Source organism: Ambystoma mexicanum, chromosome 2p, assembly GCF_040938575.1.
Source record: "Ambystoma mexicanum isolate Mex_15411 chromosome 2p, UKY_AmexF1_1, whole genome shotgun sequence".
In the NCBI taxonomy this organism is placed as follows: Eukaryota; Metazoa; Chordata; class Amphibia; order Caudata; family Ambystomatidae; genus Ambystoma; species Ambystoma mexicanum.
In genome coordinates, this window is record NC_090923.1 from 1,381,261,444 (window position 1) to 1,381,285,485 (window position 24,042).

The window sequence follows — 24,042 nt, forward strand, 5'->3', positions numbered from 1 at the left end:
CCTGCCACCTGGACTCATTCAATTATAGTCCCGATTTTTAAAAAAAGGTGATCGCTCCTTGCCGGCCAGTTACAGACCAATAGCGTTATTAGACGTGCCGGCTAAAATCTTTGTGAGGATCATTTTAAGGGACTTTAATTTATGGACACTTCGTAACAATCTAAGGGACCCTTTTCAGTCGGGCTTCGTTGCAGGTTTAGGTACCTGTCCAAATCTTATGACCTTAAACATGTTGAAATCAAAATACGCGGCCAAGCACCAAATATTATATCTGGCATATATTGACTTCAAAGCCGCTTTTAATTCTATTGACAGGTCCATTCTCTACTCCAAACTAATGCAACAAAACTGCCCGCCCCCACACCTGTCTCTTGTTATGTTACTCCACACCCATACGACTGTTCAAATTCGACTCTCTATTGCAGGCAAACTTTCTTCATCCATTAAGACTGCCAGAGGCCTCAAACAAGGCTGTATCTTGGCTTCTTCCATTTTTAACTTTTTCTTATTTGACCTGGGGATAATCTTACGAGCCACTAAGAGCGATTCGCCGAAACTGGGTACTCATAACATAACTCATCTTCTTTATGTGGATGATTTAATTCTCATATCTCAGTCACCTTCTGGACTACAAAATCTACTAAACTGTTTGGCCTCAGATGTATCTGTTAACAGTCTCAGTCAAGATACAAAAAACGCAAACTATGATATACAAATCTCATGGAACAACGAGAGTAAAGTCGTATAGGTGGCATCTATTAAATGAATTCTTGTCGCAGGCCCAGAATTATAAATATTTAGGCATATTTATACAGGACACGATCTCATGTCAGGTGTCGGATGACGACATCCAGTTTAAACTCCACTCTTTAATCACGCAAGCACAAATTCTCAAAAAGAAATACGGAAAATTGTCTCTGAAACCCATTTTATTATTTTATCAACAGAAAGTGATCCCTGTTATAAGTTACAGATTTGAAACCATGCTTCCGAAAAAAACAAATTGGTGGTCAGTCCTAGAAGCCAGATTCTGGAGACAATTGTTACATCTGCCCAAGAGCACGCCCCTACCAGTAATTTGATTTGAATTAGGAATTCCGTCCTTAGAATCCCACAACAAATGGAGGATGTGTGCCTTATTCAGAAAATCAATCTTGGGGGTTGCTTCCGGAGGTTTAGCTGGGCATTTTGGCTGCACATCTTCTGGCACAGGACCATGCATTCAGCAAAATCTGGTGCAATTCAGTTCTGGACACCTTGTCCGATGCTTCGGTTTTGCTAGATTTGATCTTATCTAATACAGTTTGTGCGAAGCAAAAACTTTCTTTTCGATTGGATAGAAAATCGAAGGTTATGTCTCAAATATAAGGATTTTGATTTACGAGTTTTTGGTACCAAAGCACTGCATGTAACAGCACCTTATTTGTTACAATGTCCATGTCCTTACATCAGACATCAATTTCTTAGGTTTCGGTTGAATCTCTGGCCTACAACTGATTTTTTGGCTAGACGAAACCTGATTCGAAAAGAACTGAACTTTTTCCGCTTTTACGTAGATAATACACAAAGAGAAACTTTAGAAATCTGTGCACAACATGCTTGTTATCGCAGATATTCTTGTTTTAAATTGTTAAATTGTAATATTTTACTATTTTTTATATGTGACTTTGTATATTTGAAAGGATGATTGTATTATTTTTTTTTAAAAAAGGGAAAGGTTAATGGACTGATGTACTTGGTACTTTTCTTTTTCTCTTTGCTTTAGAAATTAACTGATTATCCCGCTAGCGCTCTGAGAGTTGAAGTGTGCCAGATCTCCGGAGGATGCCTTTGGAGTGAGATCCCCTGGAAAAGACCCACTGGACCGAAAAAGTGTATGAAGATGGTAACCCCAGAAGGAAGTCCCACTTGCAGCGGATGAAGGTTTCACTCCACCAAAAACCATTCCCTGGAAAAGAGCCTAAATGGATATTCTGACTGAACTCTCACTTTGGATTGCAGACTTTTAAACATTTATTTTTATTATTTTTACAAACGGTAACTATTCTGGATTAGACTGACGCCACTGGTACAACTATATGGACACATGGTTGTTTTGAAGTTAATATTGTTTTTTCTTTAAAATGACATTTATAAAAGAAGAAAAGATACCAAGAAAAGACAAAAACAAAACAAAAAACAAATTTAAAACACCAGATTTATTTTCTTAGTATGTATGAGCCATATCAATGTCATGTATGTTCTAGCTTCATTATATTGAGTGGTTAAAAATCAAGGCACAATCCTTTTTTTTTGTGCCCAAGATCACATGGTAGTACTGAAGCCGGGATTATTGCATGTTTTTCTTTCCTGCAGTGATTTTGGCTATGTCCCAGCAGGAAAAAATGGAGGGTGTGTAGGAAAATGTACTCTGAAAGTCAACAGTGACTCTACATTTTAGCTAGGGCCCCACATTTCAACAAGGGTAAAAGGTTGGTCCCAGTGGTGAGCAAGAGTGCGAGACTCATGTGTGAGACTCGGGTTGAATCTAGTAGATATCAGTACTGTGAATACATAAAGCACATGCCAGCTAAAAGATGAATTCGAAATGGGCACTGTACAACATGGATCTTACTCCATATCGCAACCATGTACTGAATTGTTTGGATCGTCCAACTTACTTTTGCATTCAGAAGTATGGTGTCTGACATGCCATCTCTACTCACTCCATAATTCAGTGTGGGAACATTGTGAAAGGTTAGGTTTGCAAGGTACCTGCAGAGTTCAGGCCTCCCACAGCATAAATGAGACCCGCTATCGAATTGCAGCACCGTGGGCGGGTCTTGTATGCTGGTAGGTGTGGGCGACGTTCAGGCATCAAGTGGTAATCTTTGGCTTCGTCAACCAGGTCCCTTAAAAGAAAGAATAAAGCCACAGGTTAGAGTACAGTTCTCAAAATCAACAGATTTACCTGTTGAAAGATCAATGTAGACTAGTGGAGCTAAGAGTCATGAATGTACCACCACAGTGCTGACAAATAAAAGCCATCATATGGAGCAAAGAATAAATTAGTTACCTCTCGTTAATGTTCTTTCTGATGGATATTCCTCTTACGGATTCCTCATCTATGACAAGACTCCAAAAGCAGGACATAGTGAAGGAGGGAGGAGAGCAAGGACACCACTTAGAGCAGAAAAATCTGGAGGACCGCACAATCACATCTAAGTTGCCGCCTGGCAGATGTCCACGACATGGACTCCTGTCTGCAGGGTGGAGGTCACAGCAACTCTTCTGGTAGAATGTGCCCCAATACCATCAGACACCTCCTTCCTAGCCAGTTCATAGCATTCTCATCAGAGAAAACAAAGTAGGAATGTTTAACAAAACTCCTGAAGATCACTCACCCATCTCGCAGAAGTGATGGCTATCAGGAAAATCTCCTTAAGGGGGAGCAATCCAAAAGAAAAAGAAGGGGCTCAAACGGTGCTCCCGTAAAGAATGCCAAAACCAAATGTAAATCCCACGCTAGAAAGACAAAGTGGCGCGGAGGAAACTGGTTACACAAACCCTGCAAGAACTGTAGGACTGGGAATTGTGAAAAACAAGCCCTGCTCCGTGAACCTCTTGAAAACTGAAATAGCGGGGAGGTATTCCTTAACAGTGCCCATCTGCAGGCCCACTTGGGCCAAAGACAGCAAAACATGTAAAACACAATGGATGAGATTGAGGGTCCAGAACCCTCTTCATGCACCAAGGCAAAAATGTCCATCTGAGGGCATAAATGTAATCGACGGGTCTGCAAGCTGAAAGGACCACATCAAGGACCTCATCCGACAAGTCACACTCCTTGTATTCTCAGCCTCTCATTAGCCAAGCGTGCAGGTTCAGGCTGCTGAGGCAGTGGAGAACCCATCCCTCCGATTGGGAGCGCAAGACAATTCTGCTCAGAAGGCACCAAGAAAGGCAGATGGACATGTCCAGCAACTACGGTTACCATGCCCCGTGGGCACAGTCCGGAGCAATCAGAATCAATGTGGTTCCACACAGTCACAATCTCCTGAGAACCAGCAGGATGACTGGAATCGACAGGAACAAAAAAAAAAAGAAAAGTGTATGAATATCCTATCGCTTGTCCTTGCATCCCCCAGAGGTCCCTAGTAAGTAAATTCCCACAAGCAGAAAAACTCACTTCCTGTTGACCCTGGACATGGATAGAGCCACTTGAATTCCCCAAAAGAAAAGAATAGCCTCTAGAACTTCCTGGCAGAGCTCCCATTAATGGGGGAGGCAGAGATCCGTCTTCTCAAAGCATTCGCTGCAACACTCTCTCTTCCGGCCAGATGGGCTCCTATTAGAGGCACTGTTCTCCAGAGCCCAAGGCCACAGTCTCATTTCTACTCTTAACAAATGCAAGGGTCCCAATACCACCTCGTTTGCCACTGTGCCGTCAATCAGGATTAGCACAGTCTTGCGTTTCACAGAGGGCAGGAAGGTGATCGGGGCCAGCCTGATCACCTTCAGCCCCAGCAAGTTGAAGTGATCCCTAGAATCTGCAGGAGACCACAGTCCACTCGCTGTCTGTTCTGACAGGTGAGAGCCCCAACCAGTCAGATGCGTCCATGACGACAGTCACCTGGGGCTAAGGTTCACGAAACAACTTGCCTCACAGCAAGTGGTCTAGCTTGGCCCCACCATGCAAGATTGAGCCACCTGGTCTGAGACATGTAAAAGGTCTGACTTTTCGTCTCGGGAGATAGCTCAGGGGCAACGTGCTCGCCTTGGAAGCAAGACGACACAGAGCAACACAGGTTCGATCCCTGGGTCCGCGCTTAGAAACCTCTGGGTATTAAGTGCGTTATAAATAACCCATCATATATCTGACATGTGGCCCTGAAACTGCAACCTCTGGAAACGAAGACACTGAAGCAATCTCATGCACAGCCTCACCTCCAGTGCCACTAGGATGCAGGAGGTCATGAGCCTCAAAGGGCAGAAAGACTGAGTCAGACTGGTTCCTATAATTGGAGGACATGGACCATCCGAGATATTCGCCACTCTGTTGCCCTCGGGCAGGAATGTCCTGGCAAGACTGCCCCGATAAATCTGAGAGACTGGGACAGCAAAACCAGATACTTTTTGAAGTTCAGGGAAAAGCCCAAGCTGTGCAATAGAGTGCATGCGCGGAGTAGATGCACCAACACTAGATCTGAAGAGAGACCTCGGATGAGACATTCGTCCAGTTAGGGAAAGAAATGAATGCCCGCCCTCCCAGGCACGCCATCACCACTGCTAGCAGCTTGGTGAAAACCCTGTGAGCCGAAGAAAGACTAAAACAGGAGGACTTTGAACTTGTAGTGATGATGGCCTGCCACAAACCTCAGGTACTTTTTGCATTTCTGATGAATCGGCACGTGAAAGTAGTCACCCTGAAGGTTCAGTGATACCAACAAGTCCTGCAGATCGAGGGCTTACAGGATCTGGGCTAGTGTAACTCAACAGCCTCAAATTCAGAATGGGACCAACGCCCTCCCACCTCCACGCCAATCTTTCTTCGGCAACAGAAAAAAAGTGAAGTACAAACCCTTGCCTTGTTTTGAGTGTGGTACTAGTTCCATCACGCTCTCAGAGCAGCGGATGGACCTCCTCCAAGAGGGAGGGATCCAGAGTCTTGGTATTGGTGTATCGGTTGTGGTCCGGAAGGCACTGTACGAAAAGTAAACCGTAACCCTGTTGAATTACCTGTAAGGCACGTAGTCTTGAACCATTCCTTGCTGAACAAGGAAAGTCCCCACATCCCCACCCCACGGTGAACCATGGCAGAAAACCTCACAGAGGTATTGCTTCTTGCTGTGCTGAGGGGACAGTGGCTGCTGCCAATCCCCCTCTGGAGGTACTCTACCACTTGTGAAGTGCCTGACCTGTAGTTTTCCCAGGGCATCCTGGCCTCGGCCCTTGGGGGCACAGGAGCCAGATGAATTCCTTGTCTCTAGTAAAAGAAGTGGAGAGTTGCTGCACGGCTAGGCCCAACAACTTCATTGTGGCCTTTGATGCCTGAAGTTTCTGGAGGGCATCCTCAGCTTTCGCTGCAAACCGGTTTTGGCCAACGGTAATGTCCAGAAGTTTTGCCTGGACAACATTGGCGAAGCCGGACGTCCTCATGCAAGCGTGGTGCTTGAACATTACTTGTGGCCATGGATATGCCCACACAGTGAGCTGTGTTGAGTCCTGACTGCAGATTCCGTCAAGAAGCTTCCCTGCCATCTGTCACCATAGACAGGAAGCAGTCTCCCATATCCCCTCACCCCCCTCAGGTATATGTTCAGCTGCATTTCCCACAGCATACCACAGGGCAAAAGATTATTTTGTCAGGGTGAAAGAACCTTTTACTACGTGAAGGGCGAAGCTGCCCGACGCAAACACCTTCCTTCCCGCAAGCGTCCAGTCTCTTGCTTTCCCTGGCAGGTAGAACAGAAGGAAAGGTGGAAGACTTCACATTAGCAATCACAGCCTGCACCACCAAGCTCCCTGGGAAGTCATGAGTGGATAGGAAAGCTGGGTGAGCTTGATGCTTCCTTGTCAGTTGTGTCAACCGCAGATGCAGAAGCGGGCTTCTCCCATACCTCCAGTACAGGGGCCTCTACTGCTACATTAAAGCGTAGTAGCGCAAACTTCCAGGGACACTTGTCCCAGATGCCCGTTAATTCTAAATTAATTTTCGGCCTGGACAGAACAGCGACCTTCAAGTTATCAACCCCGTTAGTCATCATCCTCTTAAAGAATGCCTGTGGATTAACAGGGCTTGGGGGCAGAAGGATATCCAGATCAAGGTGTTGTCTAAACCACTGGCTTCTTGGAAATAGGAGGCAAGAACAGCCCTGGGACATTCCCATCCTCTTCACAGAATTCCTCTGGGGAAACCCTCCTTCCCTGGAGACCAAGGGTTCAAACCCAAAGGGTACCTGGTCCCCTTAGTCATCTTAGATGCCACATATCTTAAACATGCTTGAAAGGAAGAGGAGCATATTTCTGAGGTTCTTCTGTGCCTACAGCGCAGAGAACCAAGGGGAGTCAGGCAGAGGGGAAGCTCTTCCCTCTGCATGGCCAGGCCAGAGCCCATAGGCATGCAGGAGTGGTCCCCAGCGGGTGCCATGCCAGTTGCGTAAGACCATGAGAACAGTCAGCGTTGAGGCCGAAGCCAACTCCACTCTTGACAGAGCCAAAGGTGCCGGAGCCATCAGCACCTTTGCAAAGAGATCTAGCGCCTTTTGATGAAAGCGTTGCCACTCCTCCGGGGTTGAGGATTAGGTTGGAATAAGTTCCTTAGCTGGTGCTGGAGAAACTCTGGATGGTGGCTCTTCTTTTTGAAAGAGGAAGAGAGCTGGTGTGAAGGTCCACTCTGGGAACGGAATCTCTTGCAGTGCTTCTTTTCTTTAAAGGGAGGGGAGCTTTCCTCAGATGACACTCCGCGCAACCTTGAAAAGAGACCATGCAACATCACCCTTTCTTTTGTGAACAAAGGTAAACGTTTTGCCATCCCTTCCAGGAGGGCCTTCGGGTGTATGGACCAACACCACACAATCTCGGGTATCATGCGCCACACCCAAGCAGTATAAACAAACCCAGTGAGTATCCAAAACAGATATCAGCCAGCTGCAATCCGTGCAAGGTTTGAAACCTGAGGCATGGTGACAGTGAAGTCAAAGATTCAGACACTGTGTTCCTGAAGAGAACAGAATAAAGCACCTGAAGTCATGGTGCATCAATATATACTGGCTCTGATGTCATGTCAGGCGCAGGGTGCAAAGAGGAGTTGGGCAAGTTGAGCACAGCTGCGCTGTGTATAGAATATCATAGATGAGGAATCCGTGGGAGGAAGGAATCAATTTACATATTTTTATTGAGAGAGTAGGTCAGCAGCAAGATACAATATTAACATGTCAAAATATAGCTTGATCATTTTACAGCCTTCAATTTAGGGGAGAGGTGGAAGAGGGAGACATCACAAATCACAGACATGAGAGCAACCAGTACAAGTGTAGTAGGTATTGCAAGTCAAGGTGAGGACCCAGGTGTTACATCAGGGTCCGAGTCCAGGCCGCACAGATAGAAGCGTAGCAGTGACCAGATATCTTTGGGGCGACATGGCATCGGAACCGACAATACAAATAATTCCTCGTCATCATTTACCATACAGAGGTCTTTTAAAAAAGTGGCTCTGGTTGGGGCGGTGGAGGACTTCCAACATTTAAGAATACAACGTTTAGCAATAATACAAGCAATGTTAAATAATCGCCTCGTGGTTTCCTTCACTTTGCCTATGTCACCCAGCAGGTATTTCAAGGGGGAGAGAGTCGCCGGGATGGCTGCGATATCCTCAAGGAGCTTCGCAACTTCCTTCCAGAACTCCGCTATTAGCGGACATGACCAGTACATATGAAAAGGCCCCGCATTGGGGGCGTCACATTTGGGGCAGGCACCTGTGCAATTTTCCACAAATTTAGCTAATCTAGCCGGGGAATAGTGTAATTGGTTTAAAACCTTGAACTGAATCAGCCGGAACCCAGCATTCATGGACACTGATCGAGTAAGTTGACAGTACCGGGCCCAGCGGACCTCGTCTATTTGAGTGCCCACGTCTCGCTCCCAAATTTCTCTCATCGTATTGCGCGATGTGGAGTGGGTCTGCACCAATGAATATAACAGAGACCCCCTTGCTTTGACCGTCCATTGATACTATTTACCTAATGCATGCATGGGATTGGGGTTCTTGTGGAAATGTCGGCCACTTCGCCGAGAAAGCAGCCCTCATCCTATATTTATTGAAGGCGTTTAAGTTGGCCCCACCCCACCGCTTCAGTGAATGTCGTGAGGTCACAGAACTCACCATCCGGGAACATGTCGTGTAGTGTGAAAAGTTTGTTAGGGTCCCAGGATTGTTGGAGGGCTCGGTCAAATGTGGGGGAAATGCTGGAGAAGTCCCACAGGGGGACTTCCGGGTCGTAGGGGTATTCGAGTCCTAGCCTCTTGTAAAGTCTGGCCCAAGCATGAGAGGTTGTGTAAACTGGATCGAACAGGCATATGTCCCCATAGCTTGGATTGAGAAGGACTTAGCGTATGTTGTTTGGGCGAACAGAGTGCTTTTCGATCAATATGTGGGGGGCAGTGTCCTCCGGGTCGAACCAATGTTTTGCAAATTGCGCCTGTGCGCATAAATAATAAAGCTCGAAGTCTGGTGCCGCGATGCCTCCCTGTACAAAAGGCTCAACCATCTTGTCCCAACCCATCCTGGCGGTTTTCCCATTCCAAATAAACGTGGAGGCGAGTGATTTAAGTTTCGAGAAAAAGGGTTTACCGGGCCAAAGTGGGATGTTATTAAAGTAACATAGGAGCTTGGGGAGGACCACCATTTTAAGTAGCGCAACTCTGCCATACAGGGATAGTGGAAGGCTAGCCCATATCTGAAATTTGGTCGAAAGGGTTGACAACAGTTCCCCGTGGTTATGCGTGTATAACAGGGTTTTATCTCCGGCGACCATTATCCCTAAGTAACGTACCTTCGTGGGGGCAGGTCTAAATCCCTCTATTTCAGTTAGGTCTCCCGTGCCGTCAGTAAGGGGAAATATTTCTGATTTCGGAATATTAATTCTATAACCCGAGTGATCTGAGAATTCATGTATATCAGACATAATGTGTTGCACGTTCTCTTTGGGGTCACGGACATATAAAAGGGTGTCGTCAGCGTAAAGTGATATTATCTGGGGGGGCCGGTCATCCTGAAGCCTCTGTGTGAGTGGTTTTGCCGTATGAATTCCGCCATTGGTTCAATGGTCAGAGCGAATAGTATGGGTGAGAAGGGACATCCCTGCCTGGTCCCCCTGTGTAGGTGAAATGACGGGGAGAGAGTGGCGTTAGTCAGGACCTTAGCTGTCGGTTGTATATATAATAATCGGACACAGTTGATATAGTACTAGCCGAACCCGAACCGCTCCAGCACTAGGAAGAGGTATGCCCAGGAAACGGTGTCAAAGGCCTTCTCGGCGTCTAATGCGACCACGGCCGCCTTGGCATCTGGATCTATCTGTGCCATAACATTGAATAGGCGTCTTAGGTTGAGAGCCCTGGACCTGGCTGGTATAAAGCCAGCCTGGTCGGGATGAACCAGGATCGGCATGTATGGGAGGAGTCTGGTTGCCAGCACTTTTGCAAAGATTTTTGCGTCAGTGTTAATTAAAGACAGGGGTCGGTAGGACGCATTGTCTTTTGGCGGTCTACGGGGCTTCAGAAGGACCGCGATGATTGCTTCTCGCATCGATTCCGGGAGAACCCGGAGGCTCATTGCCTCTTCCCACACTTTCAGCAGTATCGGGGCTAATTCACCAGAGAATTCCTTGTATAGTTCCGCAGGGAGGCCGTCCGAGCCGGGGGAACGGCCGCTCGACAGAGTTTTTATAGCCTCTGCAATCTCCTCTGATGTGATTGGGTTACAAGCATTTCATTTAATAGCTGCATAACCATAGTGCTTTGGTCTCTGAATCTTTTGGATATGAAATTCCAAGGAGGCCTATTAGGTAGCACTGGGACATAGGGCTTATGTAGTGACTGATTCCATTTGTAAAAGCTTTTCTGCATTACACAGCTCTAGGAAATATATGTGGTCACAATACAAATATCCTCTCATAGTAAGGGCTGCAGAAAAACATTTTCAAGTTGGATAATTTGATACAAAACTAGTAACAAGAATGCTTTGCCATGTTAAAAAACAGATTGAAAAGAAATTAATATTTGATTAAATGTTATCACAGCGATCAACTTGCGCTATATTTAAAAGAGGCCTTAGTGCACTACAGAGAAATTCTAGTCAATGTTTTAAATTTCTATGCACCAAGGGCATTGAAGGGAGCTGTTTTAAGCATGACAGTTTAGGGCAAGAGAGTGTTCTGTTGTACTGAAATAGGTTCTGAAAGTTGTCACCAATATTCAGAAGCTATTCACACTACCAACGCAGAGAAGACTGTCCCTCTCCACTTCACGAAGCAGGTGGATGGCTTCCCAAGAGCCTCCATGAAACGCCGAACCTGAGGCAGTAAAAAGTGGGCCAGTGGAGCCCTGGCATGCACCATGCCAGTTGCCCCAGTTAAAGTGTTTCCCCTCTTACAGCACAGCCATCTAGAAGGTTAAGTAAACACCCAGACATTGAAAGAGGAAAACGTAATTACAGAACATTCATGCAGGGACAGAGCGGCGGTTGGGATGGCAATGAGGAATCCGTGGAAGGAACATCCATCAGAAAGAACAGGGGTAAGTAATTTGTTCTTCTCATGGATTGTGTCCTCCCACGGATTACTCATCTTTAATAGACTCCCATAGTAAAATTTCGGAAAATGGAAATGGGATCAAGAATATGCTATTGATTTACGCTGTGAAAAACACTTGTCATATTTAGATTCCAGACCCAGCACAAAATCAACGCAATAATGTATTGTTAAAATGTGCAGCGAAGACCAGGTTGCAGCATTGCAAATATCCTGCACTGGCTGAAGATGTAGCCACTCCTCTTGTAGAATGTGCCCTTACATTATCAGAGACATCCTTGCCAGCTAAATTGTAACATTCAAAGATACATAAAATGATCCATCAGATCAAGGTCTGTTTGGTCAAAGACTGACCCAGCCTATGTCCAGAATAACAAACAAAATGTGGGTCATTTTGTCGGACTTGAGCAAGCCTGCTAATGTAAAAGCTTAATGCTCTCCTGCGATTTAACCAGGGTAGTCTCTCCTCATCCACAGAATGATGCGAATGTGGATGAAAGCCTGGAAATTCTGACACCAATTTAGGAAGAAATTAAGGATGAAACCTCAAGACCACCTTTTCTATGGCCGTTTGCATGAGAATGCTTGAAGCTCACTCACTCTGCGAGCTGAAGTGATAGCTAAAGGAAAAAGTCTTGAAGGTTAGCATTGTAAGTGGATAAGAATGAAGCTGCTCAAATGGGGCTCCCATTAAGAAATTAAGCACCAAAGTAAGGTCCCAAGCAAGAACTATAACAGGTACCAGAGGGAAGAGGTTTGTGAATCCCTGAAGGAACTGAATGGGAACCTTCAAGATGGTGCCCATTTCAGCGAGCGCTGGAAAATCATAAGCGCAGCCAGATATCCTTTTGCAGTAGACACCTGAAGCCCCTGATGATCCAAATGGAACAAGAAAAACACAGATGGTGTGTCACAAGCAAACATGGTCAATGTTGTTAGCTCTGCACCAGCTGCAAATTCTGTTCCAACGGCATGGAGCTTTCTGTGAGAGTCAGATATCAGTCAGACACAAGGCATTTATATTCTCAAGAAAAGGCATTTATTGAAATAAACCTGGTTGGGAAACTGCTTAGCTGGCCCTATTCTAAAAGAAATTTCCCTACCTAAAAATGAAAACCAAGGGTCAGTCTGTCAGGAAGTCCCTCAAAGGTCCTGCAACTCCCCTTCCAATTCCCTTGCCACTTTCTGCAACCAGTTGGCTTCATGCCTGGCTCCATCCTTGCCATCTGTAGGAACTGCTCCAGGGACCTTTGAGCACTGCTTGTACCGGGTGGGCCAGCCACTTGTGCCTCCATCCTGCAGGAGCCTTGCTTCCTTGTTTCCTAGTTGTGCAGCTTAGCCTCCTCCAATGTTGTTGGTTCTTGCAGCAGTGTGCGGAGGCTGCTCCTTTCTCCTTATTTTGATCAAATGTGGGCTGGCATGCTTTTCAGAATGCCCAGGGCCTCCAGCAGCTTTGGGTCGACTCGCTGGTCTCTTCCTGCGTCTCAGACTCTGCTCGCACCTTTGTGGAACAGCTGCTTCATTCACTTTCCACCCTGGAGTCAGCAGAGGTCTTTCCAGAGTTCTGTGCGGCTCCGCAGTTGCATGCTGGATTCCTTTCTCGCTCCAGATGGATGAACGCTGCCTCCACAAGCGGCCTGACATCCAGGAGCTTCTGCTCAACTCCTCGCATTTCCACACATTTTCCTGCTCGTCTGCAGGGTCCTTCCTTCGGTCCCGGTAACCTTTCCTGTGTGTCTTGCGTTTGCCAAACTCTTGAGTGTACTATCTTCTTCTGCACTGCTCGATTTGAGTGCAGACACCATTTTATAATGTCCCGTGCAACGTAGGCTTTGAAAAACTAGTCTGTGCATTGTGTACTTTGGGCGCTGGTCATTTTGCACAAACTCTCTGATGATCCTCCTTGCCTCAGTACCTGAGTAATTATGGGAGTTGGAGTCCATAGAGGTTATTGGGTCTCTACTTTTCAAATCAATTTTCTCCGTAGGTTTACAAAAAGGTATATAAGAAACATAAGTTGGTGTGTGAGCTATGGGCGTTTGTTTTAAAGGTGGGGGCCTGACTTAAAGACTGTAAAGACAAGGTTACTTGATTTTGTCTAAAAGGGGGAACCGCTAAATCACAATAGGCCATTACTGTCTTGGGTATCAGGGGGTCTTCATTAGGGAAACGGGGGAGACGGGTGGGGAGGGGGGAAATACTGTGCTTCATCCAGTGAAGTCATAACATCTCCCAAGCAGTCATCTCTTCCCATGTGATCCTCCCTCATAAAGCCGCCCCCAGGGTCAAGATCAGGTAGCGGCTGCCTTCCCCTGGACACAGGAGATTCCCACCAGAGAATCCGTGATGACTCCACTGGATTCATCACATTTCGTTGCTGGTCTTCTGGCCGAAAGCAACACCTCCATCACATCATCCGGGAGGTCCCAGTACCTGGATCTTAAACTCTCAGAAACCAGGCGTGAAGGTTCAGAGGTCTGATTTCTGGGTGAAGGACACCATTTGTCAGAGTAGATACACTCTATGGGGAAGGTGAACTGGAGGGCAGATGGGCATGTTTAGAAGGTCTGGGTACCATGTTCTCCTAGCCCCATTCTAGAGCTATCATGATCATGTATTTCCCCGAACGTATTCAACCTTCTGATGACATGAGGAATGACTGGGACTGGAGAGAACGAATGCAGAAGTGGAAAATCCCCATCCACCACAAACGCATTCCCCAGAGCTCATCTCGGAGGACATTCCCTGGAGAAGAATGTGTTACATTTGCGGTTGATACTCAATGCAAACAGATCTCTAGGAGGACTTCCTGAGCTAACTCCAACTCGTGGGAGAATGTGCTCTGCCTGCTCAGAGCGTCCACCATCATGTTCACTTCCCCGGCTAGGTGAGCGGCCGACAAAGATTCCTTCTTCCAAGTGCCCAAAACCAGAGCTGGATTGCCCCTCAGCACAGAGGTAGTGATCATACACCACCTCTCTTGTTGAGGTAATGCATAGCACTGTTTTGTCAGTCATTATGAGGACATTCTTCCCTCGCACAGATGGCAAAAAGGCCATTAACACCAGTTTGATTGCACTCCGCTCTAAAAAGTTTGTTTACGTGTAGTTTGGACACCGACAGAGACCAACGACTGCCGATAGTCAGATGGTCCATATGATCTACTCATCCAGTGACTGTCACCTTCGGCCATGGCTGATAAAAAAGGTTCCCCTTTCAACACATTCTGCTTCAAGGCCCACCACAGGAGACCCTGTGCTACCCTGCTTGTGACCTGAAGAAGGTAGTCATCCTCAGAATTGTGAGCACTGGGATCTGAGGGTCCACTGGAGTGAGCTCATCCTCAGGCGGGAAGCTGGCACCAGGAAAATGCAGGATGCCATGAGGTGGAACAACCTCAGAAAATCTTAAGCCAGCAGATGTTGGGCATTTGGAAATATTCTTACATCTGCAAAATATGCTGATCCCCTAACTTCTGGGAGCAAAGCTCTCACCGAGGAAGAGTCCAGGACTGTTCCAATAAATCAAAAGTTTTGAGTGAGAAGGTGTCATGTTGGACTTCTTGAAATTGAGGCAGAAGCCCAGTTTGTGGAGGGAATGGCAGGTGCTGCTGAGATGTTCCAGAGCCTGTTCAGAAGAACGAGCTTGGAACAGCTAATCGTCCAGATGAACAAGTTACTTTCTTACCTGGTAACGTTCTTTCGATGGGATGTTCCGACGACGTATTCCACATCTATGACAGGTAATCACCACAGCTGTGCTGCTTCGGAAAATTGCATCGATGTCGATACGCTGTCCTCGAGGGCCTCCGTCGAGCCGACGTCACCAGATGTTATAAGTAGGACGCACGACGCCCGTAGCCTCGTTGTAGTTTTTTCCCCAGAACGTGTGGCACCAATCTTCTGCCAGAATGACTACAGAAAGCCTTGCGGAAACATAAGCTGCAATCGATGTGGAATACGTCATCGGAACATCCCATCGAAAGAACGTTACCAGGTAAGAAAGTAACTTGTTCTTCGAGGGGATTGGTTCCTCCGACGTATTCCACTATGACAGACTCCCAAAGCAGTACCAACGTATGGAGGTGGGAAAAGAATTCAGAATTTTAGAATGCCCAATAAAATTGCAGAATAGAAGACCGCCTTACCAAAGGCTAAGTCTTGCCCATGGATAGAGTGCAGGGAGTAGTGTTTTACAAAAGTATGGACAGAGGCCCATGTGGCTGCTTCACAAATGTTACGAATGGGAACACCCCTCTGCAGAGCAGTTGAGGCAGCCACACCCCTAGTAGAATGGGCCCTCAAGCCTACCGTAGGGTCCTTACCCGCCAGACAGTAGCATTCCGAGATGGTCAAGATAATCCATCTGGACGAGTTCTGATTAGTAACAGCTTGACCCAAACGCCTTCCAGCATATCCTACAAAGAGCTGATCGTCCACTCTGACTCAGGACATGCATGAGATGTAGAAGCTTAACGCTCTCCTAGGATCCAACCTATGGAGCCTCTCCTCTTCCTTACCAGGATGCGGAGGAGGATACAACGCTGGAAGAATGACCTTCTGGCTCAAATGAAATTCCAACACAACCTTCGGAAGAAAAGAAGGACGAACCCCAAGGACAACACTGTCCTTATGGAACACTGTGAAGGGTGGCTTGGCGGGATAGTGCCTGCAACTCACTCACTCTGAGAGCTCAAGTAACCGCAACTAAAAATACAGTTTTAAAGGTCAACAGTCTCAAAGGACAAGAATGTAAAGGCTCAAACAGAGCTCCCATTAGGAATTTTAGAACCAGGTTAACATACCAACCGGACACCTGGAAAGGTGACAGTGGGAACACATTAGTGAGCCCTTTCAGAAACTGAGAAATTAAAGGAATCGTAAAATAAGAACACTCCTCAGACCAGCACTTAAATATGGACAGCGCCACAAGGTAACCTTTAATGGTACCCACTTGCAGGCCCTTGTGGGCTAACGAAAGCAAAAAAGACAGAACCACAGGAATGGCACATGAAAAAGGATCCACATTCTTAACCCTGCACCAGTCACAGAACTTTCTCCAACGGCAACGGTACAGGGACTTTGTTGCGGGCCTTCTGGCCGAAAGCAACACCTCCATCACGTCTTCAGGGAGGTCCCAATCCTTAAACCTCAACCTTTCAGAAGCCACGCATGAAGGTTGAGAGACTTGACCTCTGGATGGAGAACCTGACCCCACCCTCCCGTGAGAGCAGATCTTCTCGGTAGGGAAGACGGCGTGGAGGGCAGATGGACATGTCGAGAGAGTCCGGGTACCACGTTCTCCTGGCCCATGCTGGAGAAATGAGGATCATTCGGGATCCGAAAATCCATAACCTCTGCAGCACTTGCGGAATGACGGGGACTGGAGGAAACGCGTACAGCAGTGGGAAGGACCACTCCACTACGAACGCGTCCCCGAAGGCTCCTCTTGGAGGAAATTCCTGCAAGCATAATCTTAGGCACTTTCAGTTGACACTGGTGGCGAAGAGATCCACTTGTGGGGTCTCCCAAAGGGCAAAGATCTCCAGGAGAAACTCCTGAGCCAGCTCCCAATCGTGAGAGACCGTGCTCTGCCTTCTCAGAGTGTCCGCCATCTCATTTTCATCTCCGGCCAGATGAACTGCCTAGATTGAAATTTCGTGCTGGATGGCCCAGAACTAGAGCTGCATCACCTTTCTGCGCAGAGGGAGAGACCCTGCCCCCCCTTTTTTCTTGAGGTAGTGCATGGCCACTGTATTGTCCGTCAGAATCAGGACATTCTTCCGCCGCACAGACGACAGAAAAGCCTTCAGGGCCAGCCGGACGGCCCTCAGCTCCAACAGATTGATATGGAGTCTGGACTCCGACAGAGACCAACGACCGCTGACTATCAACTTGTTGGCATAAGCTCCCCATCCTATGAGGGATGTGTCCGTCACGATCACCACCTTTGGCCAGGGTAGCCAAAATGGAGCCCCCTTCATCAGTTTACATTCGACGGCCCACCACAGAAGATCCTGGGCGACCGAGGGCGGCACCTGAATGGGATCCGACATCCTGCCGGAGGCTTGTGACCACTGCATCTTGAGAGCCCACTGCAAAGATCTCATCTGCAGCTTGGCCTCTGGCACCAGAAGAATGCAGGATGCCATGAGGCCGAGCAACCTCAAGAACTCGGACACCGGGAGAGACTGGGCATGTTGAAACTTGTTCACCATCTGCAGAATGCGATGAGCCCTCACCTGGGGAGGCGAACACTGCCCCAGAGACGTGTCGAGCACTGCTCCTATGTACTGGAGCCGTTGGGTAGGTGTCAAGTGGGACTTTAAGTTGTGGGAGAAGCCCAGCTTGTGAAGGGAGTGGCAGGTGACTGACAGATTATCCAGGACTTGCTAGGGAGAGCGTGCCCTGATCAACCAATCATCCAGGTAGGGGTAGACGTGAATTCCCCCTTTCCTGAGATACGCTGCCACCACCACGAGCTTGGTGAAGACCCACGGGGCAGAAGTCAATCCGAACGGCAGGACTCGAAACTGAAAATGTGAGTCGCCAACCGCGAACCTCGGGTACTTCTTGTGCTTGGGATGAATCAGCACATGAAAGTAAGCATCCTTGAGGTCGAGAGACACCAACCAGTCCTGAAGTTGAAGGGCCTGGAGGACTTAAGAGTAACCATCTTGAACTTGTCCTTCCAGAGGAGCTTGTTCAAACCACACAAGTCCATGATGGGTCTCAATCCCCAGTCTTTTTTCGGAATCAAAAAATATGGGGAATATCATCCCTTGTTCCTCTCCACTACATGCACCAGTTCTATGGCACCTTTCTCCAGCAGGGATTTGATTTGCTGCGCAAGGAGTGGATCCGGACTCTTCAAAGAGATTCCCTGGTGGATTGTCGCAAGGCCTCTGCCGGAAAGGAAGACAGTAGCCATGGGCTATGATCTCCAGAACCCATCTGAAGTAATGGCACGCCATTCTACAAGATGCTGCGCCACCCTTCCCCCAACCGGCGAACCATGGGACATGGCCTCATGACTGAGCTGAAGCGGCAGTTCCTGAGGGCAAAGAGGCAACTGCTCAAGCAGCTTTGGCACCTCAAGTACCTTGTTTTCCACCTCTGGTACTCCTACGTTGGCCCCTTCAACTTCCAGCTCCCCTCGATCTACCGAAAGGAAAAGTAGTATCGAAAGGAACCTCCCCTCCATTGCTGTCCCCTAGGACGAAAAGGCAGAGTTTGGCGAACTGCAGCGCTCAACGACTTTGCTGCAGCTTTGGAGGTCTGCAACCTCTCAGGGCTCTCGTCAGCCTTGCTCCCAAAAAAGATATACACCATCAAAGGGCATGTTGAGAAGCTGGGCTTGTACGTCAGGAGCAAACCCGACTTCCGCAACCACGCAAATCTGCGCATCACGGTGCTCGCCGCCATGGCCGGCTGACAGTCTGCCATGTCCAGACCCGACTGAACGGATTCATACATGGCATCCTTGCCATCTTGAATGAGAGCAAGAAAACCATCCAGTTCCTCCCCTTCGGGAATATGTTCAGCCGCCAAAGACACACAGTACCACAGAGTGCGCGTGAATCTTGCAAGGGCACAAACAGAGTTGGCTGCTTGTAAAGCCATACCCCCTGAAGAAAATACTTTATTCGCCCAACCGTCAAAACTTTTGTCGTCCCTATCAGGAGGGATTGTAGGGTACGATGCCTGCTTTGCTGGGGCTATAGCTGCCTGCTCCACCAAACTCTCCGGAGTGGGGTGCGTAGTCAAGTAGCAGGGGTCGCCACTGGCTGGACGGTATTATTTCAGCAACGACTTGCTTTCTGCCAGGAGACTCTCCAGAGCAGTCCAAGCCGCCGCCGCCATTCTCTGTAAGGCCATATGAAATGGCAGCACCGGGTCAGTGGGTGGACCCTGGTCAAGGATATCTGTCAGGTCATCATGAAGAAAATCTACTTGGGGTGGTCTGCGCCACCAGTGCTCTGTCACCCTCGACATGAGACACCGGTATGAAGACTCGGCGTGCGTGCCAGGCTCAGGCCTACCGAACTCAACCTCCGGAGAGGTGTCCAGACCACTGGCGTCGTGCAAAGACTGACGCAGGTCTTCCAACTGGCTATGACCAGATAACAGGTCATCAGGAACCAAACCTTCCTCAGACCCTTCATCCACCTCAGAGATGTAATCCAGAGGCTGGAATAAATCCCTGGATGAGGGCACAGAAAAAGGATCAAATGCAGGCCTCACTGACTTCCTCAAGGCCTTCCTCAGAGTTTCCACCGATGCACGGGGTACCTCCGATAAAGCTTCCCCAAAAGAGTTGAGGGCGTTGACGGAATCTGTGTCGAACGAGGGGACGACGGCTTCGACACAGGCCTTGAGGCGGATGCCCCGAGCGTGTCTTTCGACGGCCTTGGCGCCGAGGACTTCCTCTGAGGCGGAGCCTCGAGAGAGTCCCTCAACGGACATGGTGCCGATGGCATTGACTTCTTCTTAGAAGACCTCACAGGCTCCGATGGTCTCAAGGGCGTCGAGGACCGGGACCTGGAGCGGGCATGGCTAGAGCGATCTATCTTGTCCGATTAGGACCTCGACGGCTCCCGATGATCGCGCCGAAGGCGTGCGAGCGGTGGCCCTAGCGCGTTGCTTGCTGGCATCTCTCGAAGGCGTGGCTGGAACGGAGCCCTGCGATTTGAAAATCGCCCTCATTTCCTTACGAAATGCGTCCCATCCGCAGGAGATGAATGCTTGGTAGGACAAGCCACCCGCCGTCTGGCGGAGTCCTCGGACGAGGAAGGCTTTCAGTGACGGCGCTTTCACGAGTGTCTAGAAGAGGCAGAGGAATGGCGGGAACCACTCCGGGACCGAGACCCCCCTGGACTTATGCCGATGCGGAGAGTCACCCCTCGAATCGTCGCTCGAAAGCCAAATGGATTACGACTTTTGGGGTTTGGAAACCCTACCTACAGATCGCTTCTTCTTCCGCTTCCACAAGGCCTTCGACGTCAAAGACTGGCAATAGTCACAGTCATCGGTGGCGTGGTCCTCGTCGAGGCAACAGAGGCAGACGTCGTGCGGGTCCGTAAGCGGCATCTTGGAACCACAGTCCCGACACTTCTTGAAGCCCGACCGCAGGGTAAAATAAGACGAAGACATGATACTTCACAAACAACCAAGTTCGAAGAACCGATAGAATATCAGAAGAACCGAGGCGTGCCGAGATTCCGAAACGAACACGTTCGCAGAAAAAACGGAACTGAGGCTACGGGCATCGTGCGTCCTACTTATAACATCCAGAGACGTCGGCTCGACAGAGGCCCTCGAGGACAGCCTATCGACACAGGAAATTTTCCGAAGCAGCACACAGCTGTTGTGATTACCTGTCACAGATGTGGAATAAGTCGGAGGAACCAATCCCCTCGAAAGGGATAGATGTGAATCCTTCCCCTCCTTAGATACTGCCAATGGCGAATCACAGGAACTTCCTGTGCTTGGTATGTATAGGCACATGAAAGTAAGCATCCTGAAGACTGAGTGACACCATCCAGTCCTGGAGCTGAAGGGCCTGGAGGATCTATGCAAAAGAGTGACCATCTTTAATCTGTCCTTCCCGAGAAACTAGTTCAAGCGTCTCAGGTCCAATCTGGGGGCCTCTCTAAAATTGAGCGACAGTAACCATGGGCTACCGTTTGCAGTGCCCAAGCATCCAAAGTAATGCTTCACTTTTCTTCTAAATGCTGTGCTCACCTACCTCCCAATATCATCCTGTGGAGCAAGGACTTAAAGAGGTTTTGTTGCTGTGGCTGGAGCTCATGGAAAGAGGCAGAGGGCGAGTTTGTTTTACCTCCACAATCTCGCCTGCCATGACAGTCTTCTCTGGCCTCTCAAAAACCTGTCCCCTTGTTCTACCAAACAAAGTAGTACTGAAAGACCAAATGGTTCTGTTGTGGTTGGCGAATCGCTGCTCCCAGTAACTTAGCAGCTGTCTTGTATGCCTGCAGCTTCTCCAGAATCTCATCTGCTTTTGTGCCAAATAGTTGAGAGCCATCAAACAGCATGTCCAATAGCCTTGCCTGAACATCAGGGGAAAACCCCGACCTGTGCAGCCACACAAATCTTCTGGCAACAGTGCCTGCTGCCATAGATCGGCTCACACAATCTGTAATGCTTACCTGGACTCCTTGGGAGCGTAATGCCTTCCTTCCCTGTGGACCCATTGCTGGTGCACCTTTGGGATTTCTTTCCTGTGTGACAACAATAGAACTTCTATAATTCCCTTTTAACGTTTTGAGGTGAAACTGTATGCCCCTGATGATCCTTCCCTTCTCACCTGTGTCCTTGTTTTGGAGAGCTCTACATCCTGAATTCAACAGGGGTGTGTTGAGAATCAAGGAACTTAACGTGGAAGGCTGAGGAGACAGAGTTCCTTGCTTAGGCTATGTCCTTGCTGTTCCAAGATTAATCTGGCTTAAATATCTGAGGTATTAAGTCTCTTAAGATTCATAGTAATCCCTACGTTGGAGATCTCTCTTTCCAATACCTTTTCCCTTTTCTGTTGCAGGTTCTTTGAATCCCAAGAGGTTAATGGCTGCGGATGACTGTGGCGTTAACTAGGGATGAAGGAACGCTATCTAGCTCAAGTTCATCTCAACAGAGTGAATGTAGTCTTTAGACAAGCGCAGTTGTAATGGAGCGGTGAAAATGTGAAGAAACTTCAGGTAAGTGAACTTGTTCATACTTCTATTTTCTTAGATTCAACTAAGTTCATTGGCTAATCAAATACCTTTTGTCTGAAGGGTTCCGGAATGCTGAGGCAAATTCTTTCAGACGCTGCACAGACTGAGCACAAGCAGAGTAGGTGCTTAAGAAGCACCCTCCGCTATAAGCATGGAGCGTGCAGCAAGCGTTCTCCTCGGATCTAGCGGCGGCCATGTTTGAAATATCTAAACCACTGAAGTGCTATGAAAGTCTATGAGCGCATGACCAATGAATGATACAAGTGCCTTTTCTGCCAGGCTTGAAGTCATCTTAGACCTGCTGACTGAGATTGTGGACCTTGCTTCCCCTATGTACCTGAATGCGGGCTGTGTTGGCTTTCTGGAATCATGACACAATCGAAGCAGTCTAATCTGGATTGCAATGACTGACACATTGCATCCTTCCCATCCTGGATGATATTGAGAAATTCTTCAGGAATATGTTGCAGAGTCTGAGCAAACGCACCCTACAAGGTATATAAAAATGTAGCCAGAGAACAAGTAGCATTAATGGAATTCAAGGCCATGCTTCCCACAGGAAGCACACTCTTTCATAGGGCATCAAAATACCTATCCATATGATGAGGGTTGTTGGATAGGCCGTCGCTTTCAAGGTAGACGTTGCCATATGCACCACCAGACTGCGGAGATGGATGTCTAGAAAGAAACTCTGAGGCTATAGATGAAGCATAGGGCTGGGTGATGTGGACCAAAAGTCAACTCAATATTTTTGGGCTATATCTTGATATACGATCTATATATCGATATTTTTTATGTGGGTTAAATGCTCAGTTTAAGCCACCAACTACATGCAAGATGTCACAAACACCTTTTTTTAATAAGACATTAGTCAGAATAAAGTGCAAATACAGGGTTCCTTTTCCTGTTTGAGAATAAACAGCGTGTACATTTCAAAATGTAAATAAATTGTAGTATATGTAGTGTGTATATAAATATATATGTTAACAATATTGTCTCATCCTGCATAGATATTAAGAATAGATTGATAAATCTCCAAAACTCAATCGCCCAACCCTAGATTAAGGCCTGTACTTGGTCCGGTCTTAACTGTTGGTGTGGTGTCTGGCTTTTCCAATTATCAAGGATCCTTTTCTTTAAAGCAGTGTGAATAGGCAACACAGGATCCGTAGATGGACCCTTATCTAGATGTCTGGCAGATCATCCTTTTCAATCTCTCCCACAGGACGACCCCAACCCAGATACTCGGTCACCGTGCCCATGACAGACGTGTAGGAGGCATCAGCATAACCAGTTGAATCTGGAGCAGCAAACTCCACTTCGGGCAAAATGTCCAGGCCACTTGCATCATTTAAACAATTAAGTAGGTTAAGCAACCTAGACTCATCTGAAATTAGTTCATCTGGTACATTTGGAGTACCATACAACAATCCAAATGGAGGACTGTCCTGGTGCTCGGTTTCCTCTTCTTCAAAAAGAGCCCATAGTCTTGAAGTCTTTCTTGGACAGGGGCTTAAAAAAATGTGGGGTAGGGGGGGGTTCCAACTAACTATGGCTGCAGCATTGACAGCCTTGACGCTGAAGAACTAGACGCAAAGGGAGCAGAACAAGAAGGTTGTGACTTTGAATTCCCTCGAGTCGTTGAATTCACGGACGCCTCTCCAAGACGCTTCTCGGACTCACGGCCGGGCTCTTAGGCGCACGAGTAGCAGACTTCACCGACTCAGTCATTTTTACCAAGGTTAATAACTCATTTAGGTCCCATCCGGGAGCGGGGTAAGAAATAGGGGGATGAATTCATTTAACCCCTTCCACGAAAGCTTTAATTACTGGGATCTTCCACCACGACACCCTTCGCTGGGACGTGGTATAGGGTGAAAGTACAGCTAAGTGGACCTTCAGGGAATTAAAAACTAGACCAGAGCCTAGTAGGTGAGTCCGGTATTATACAATACGAGTAGGAGAGCAGTCAATGGGCTTGATGCTTTTGGAATTACACCAGATGACGAAGCATTTCCA

At 47.8% G+C, this 24,042-nt stretch overlaps 1 protein-coding gene across 3 annotated transcripts in view; it reads right to left on the reverse strand.

Annotated features, from left to right (window-relative positions):
* Nucleotides 1-24,042, reverse strand: part of KLHL18 (kelch like family member 18) — a 590,797-nt gene that overhangs the window by 219,993 nt on the left and 346,762 nt on the right. For all 3 annotated transcript variants that reach the window (XM_069645788.1, XM_069645787.1, XM_069645786.1), the window contains one exon: nucleotides 2,755-2,891. In XM_069645788.1, coding sequence (XP_069501889.1) covers nucleotides 2,755-2,891 — 137 coding nt within the window. The remainder of the gene's footprint in view (nucleotides 1-2,754; nucleotides 2,892-24,042) is intronic.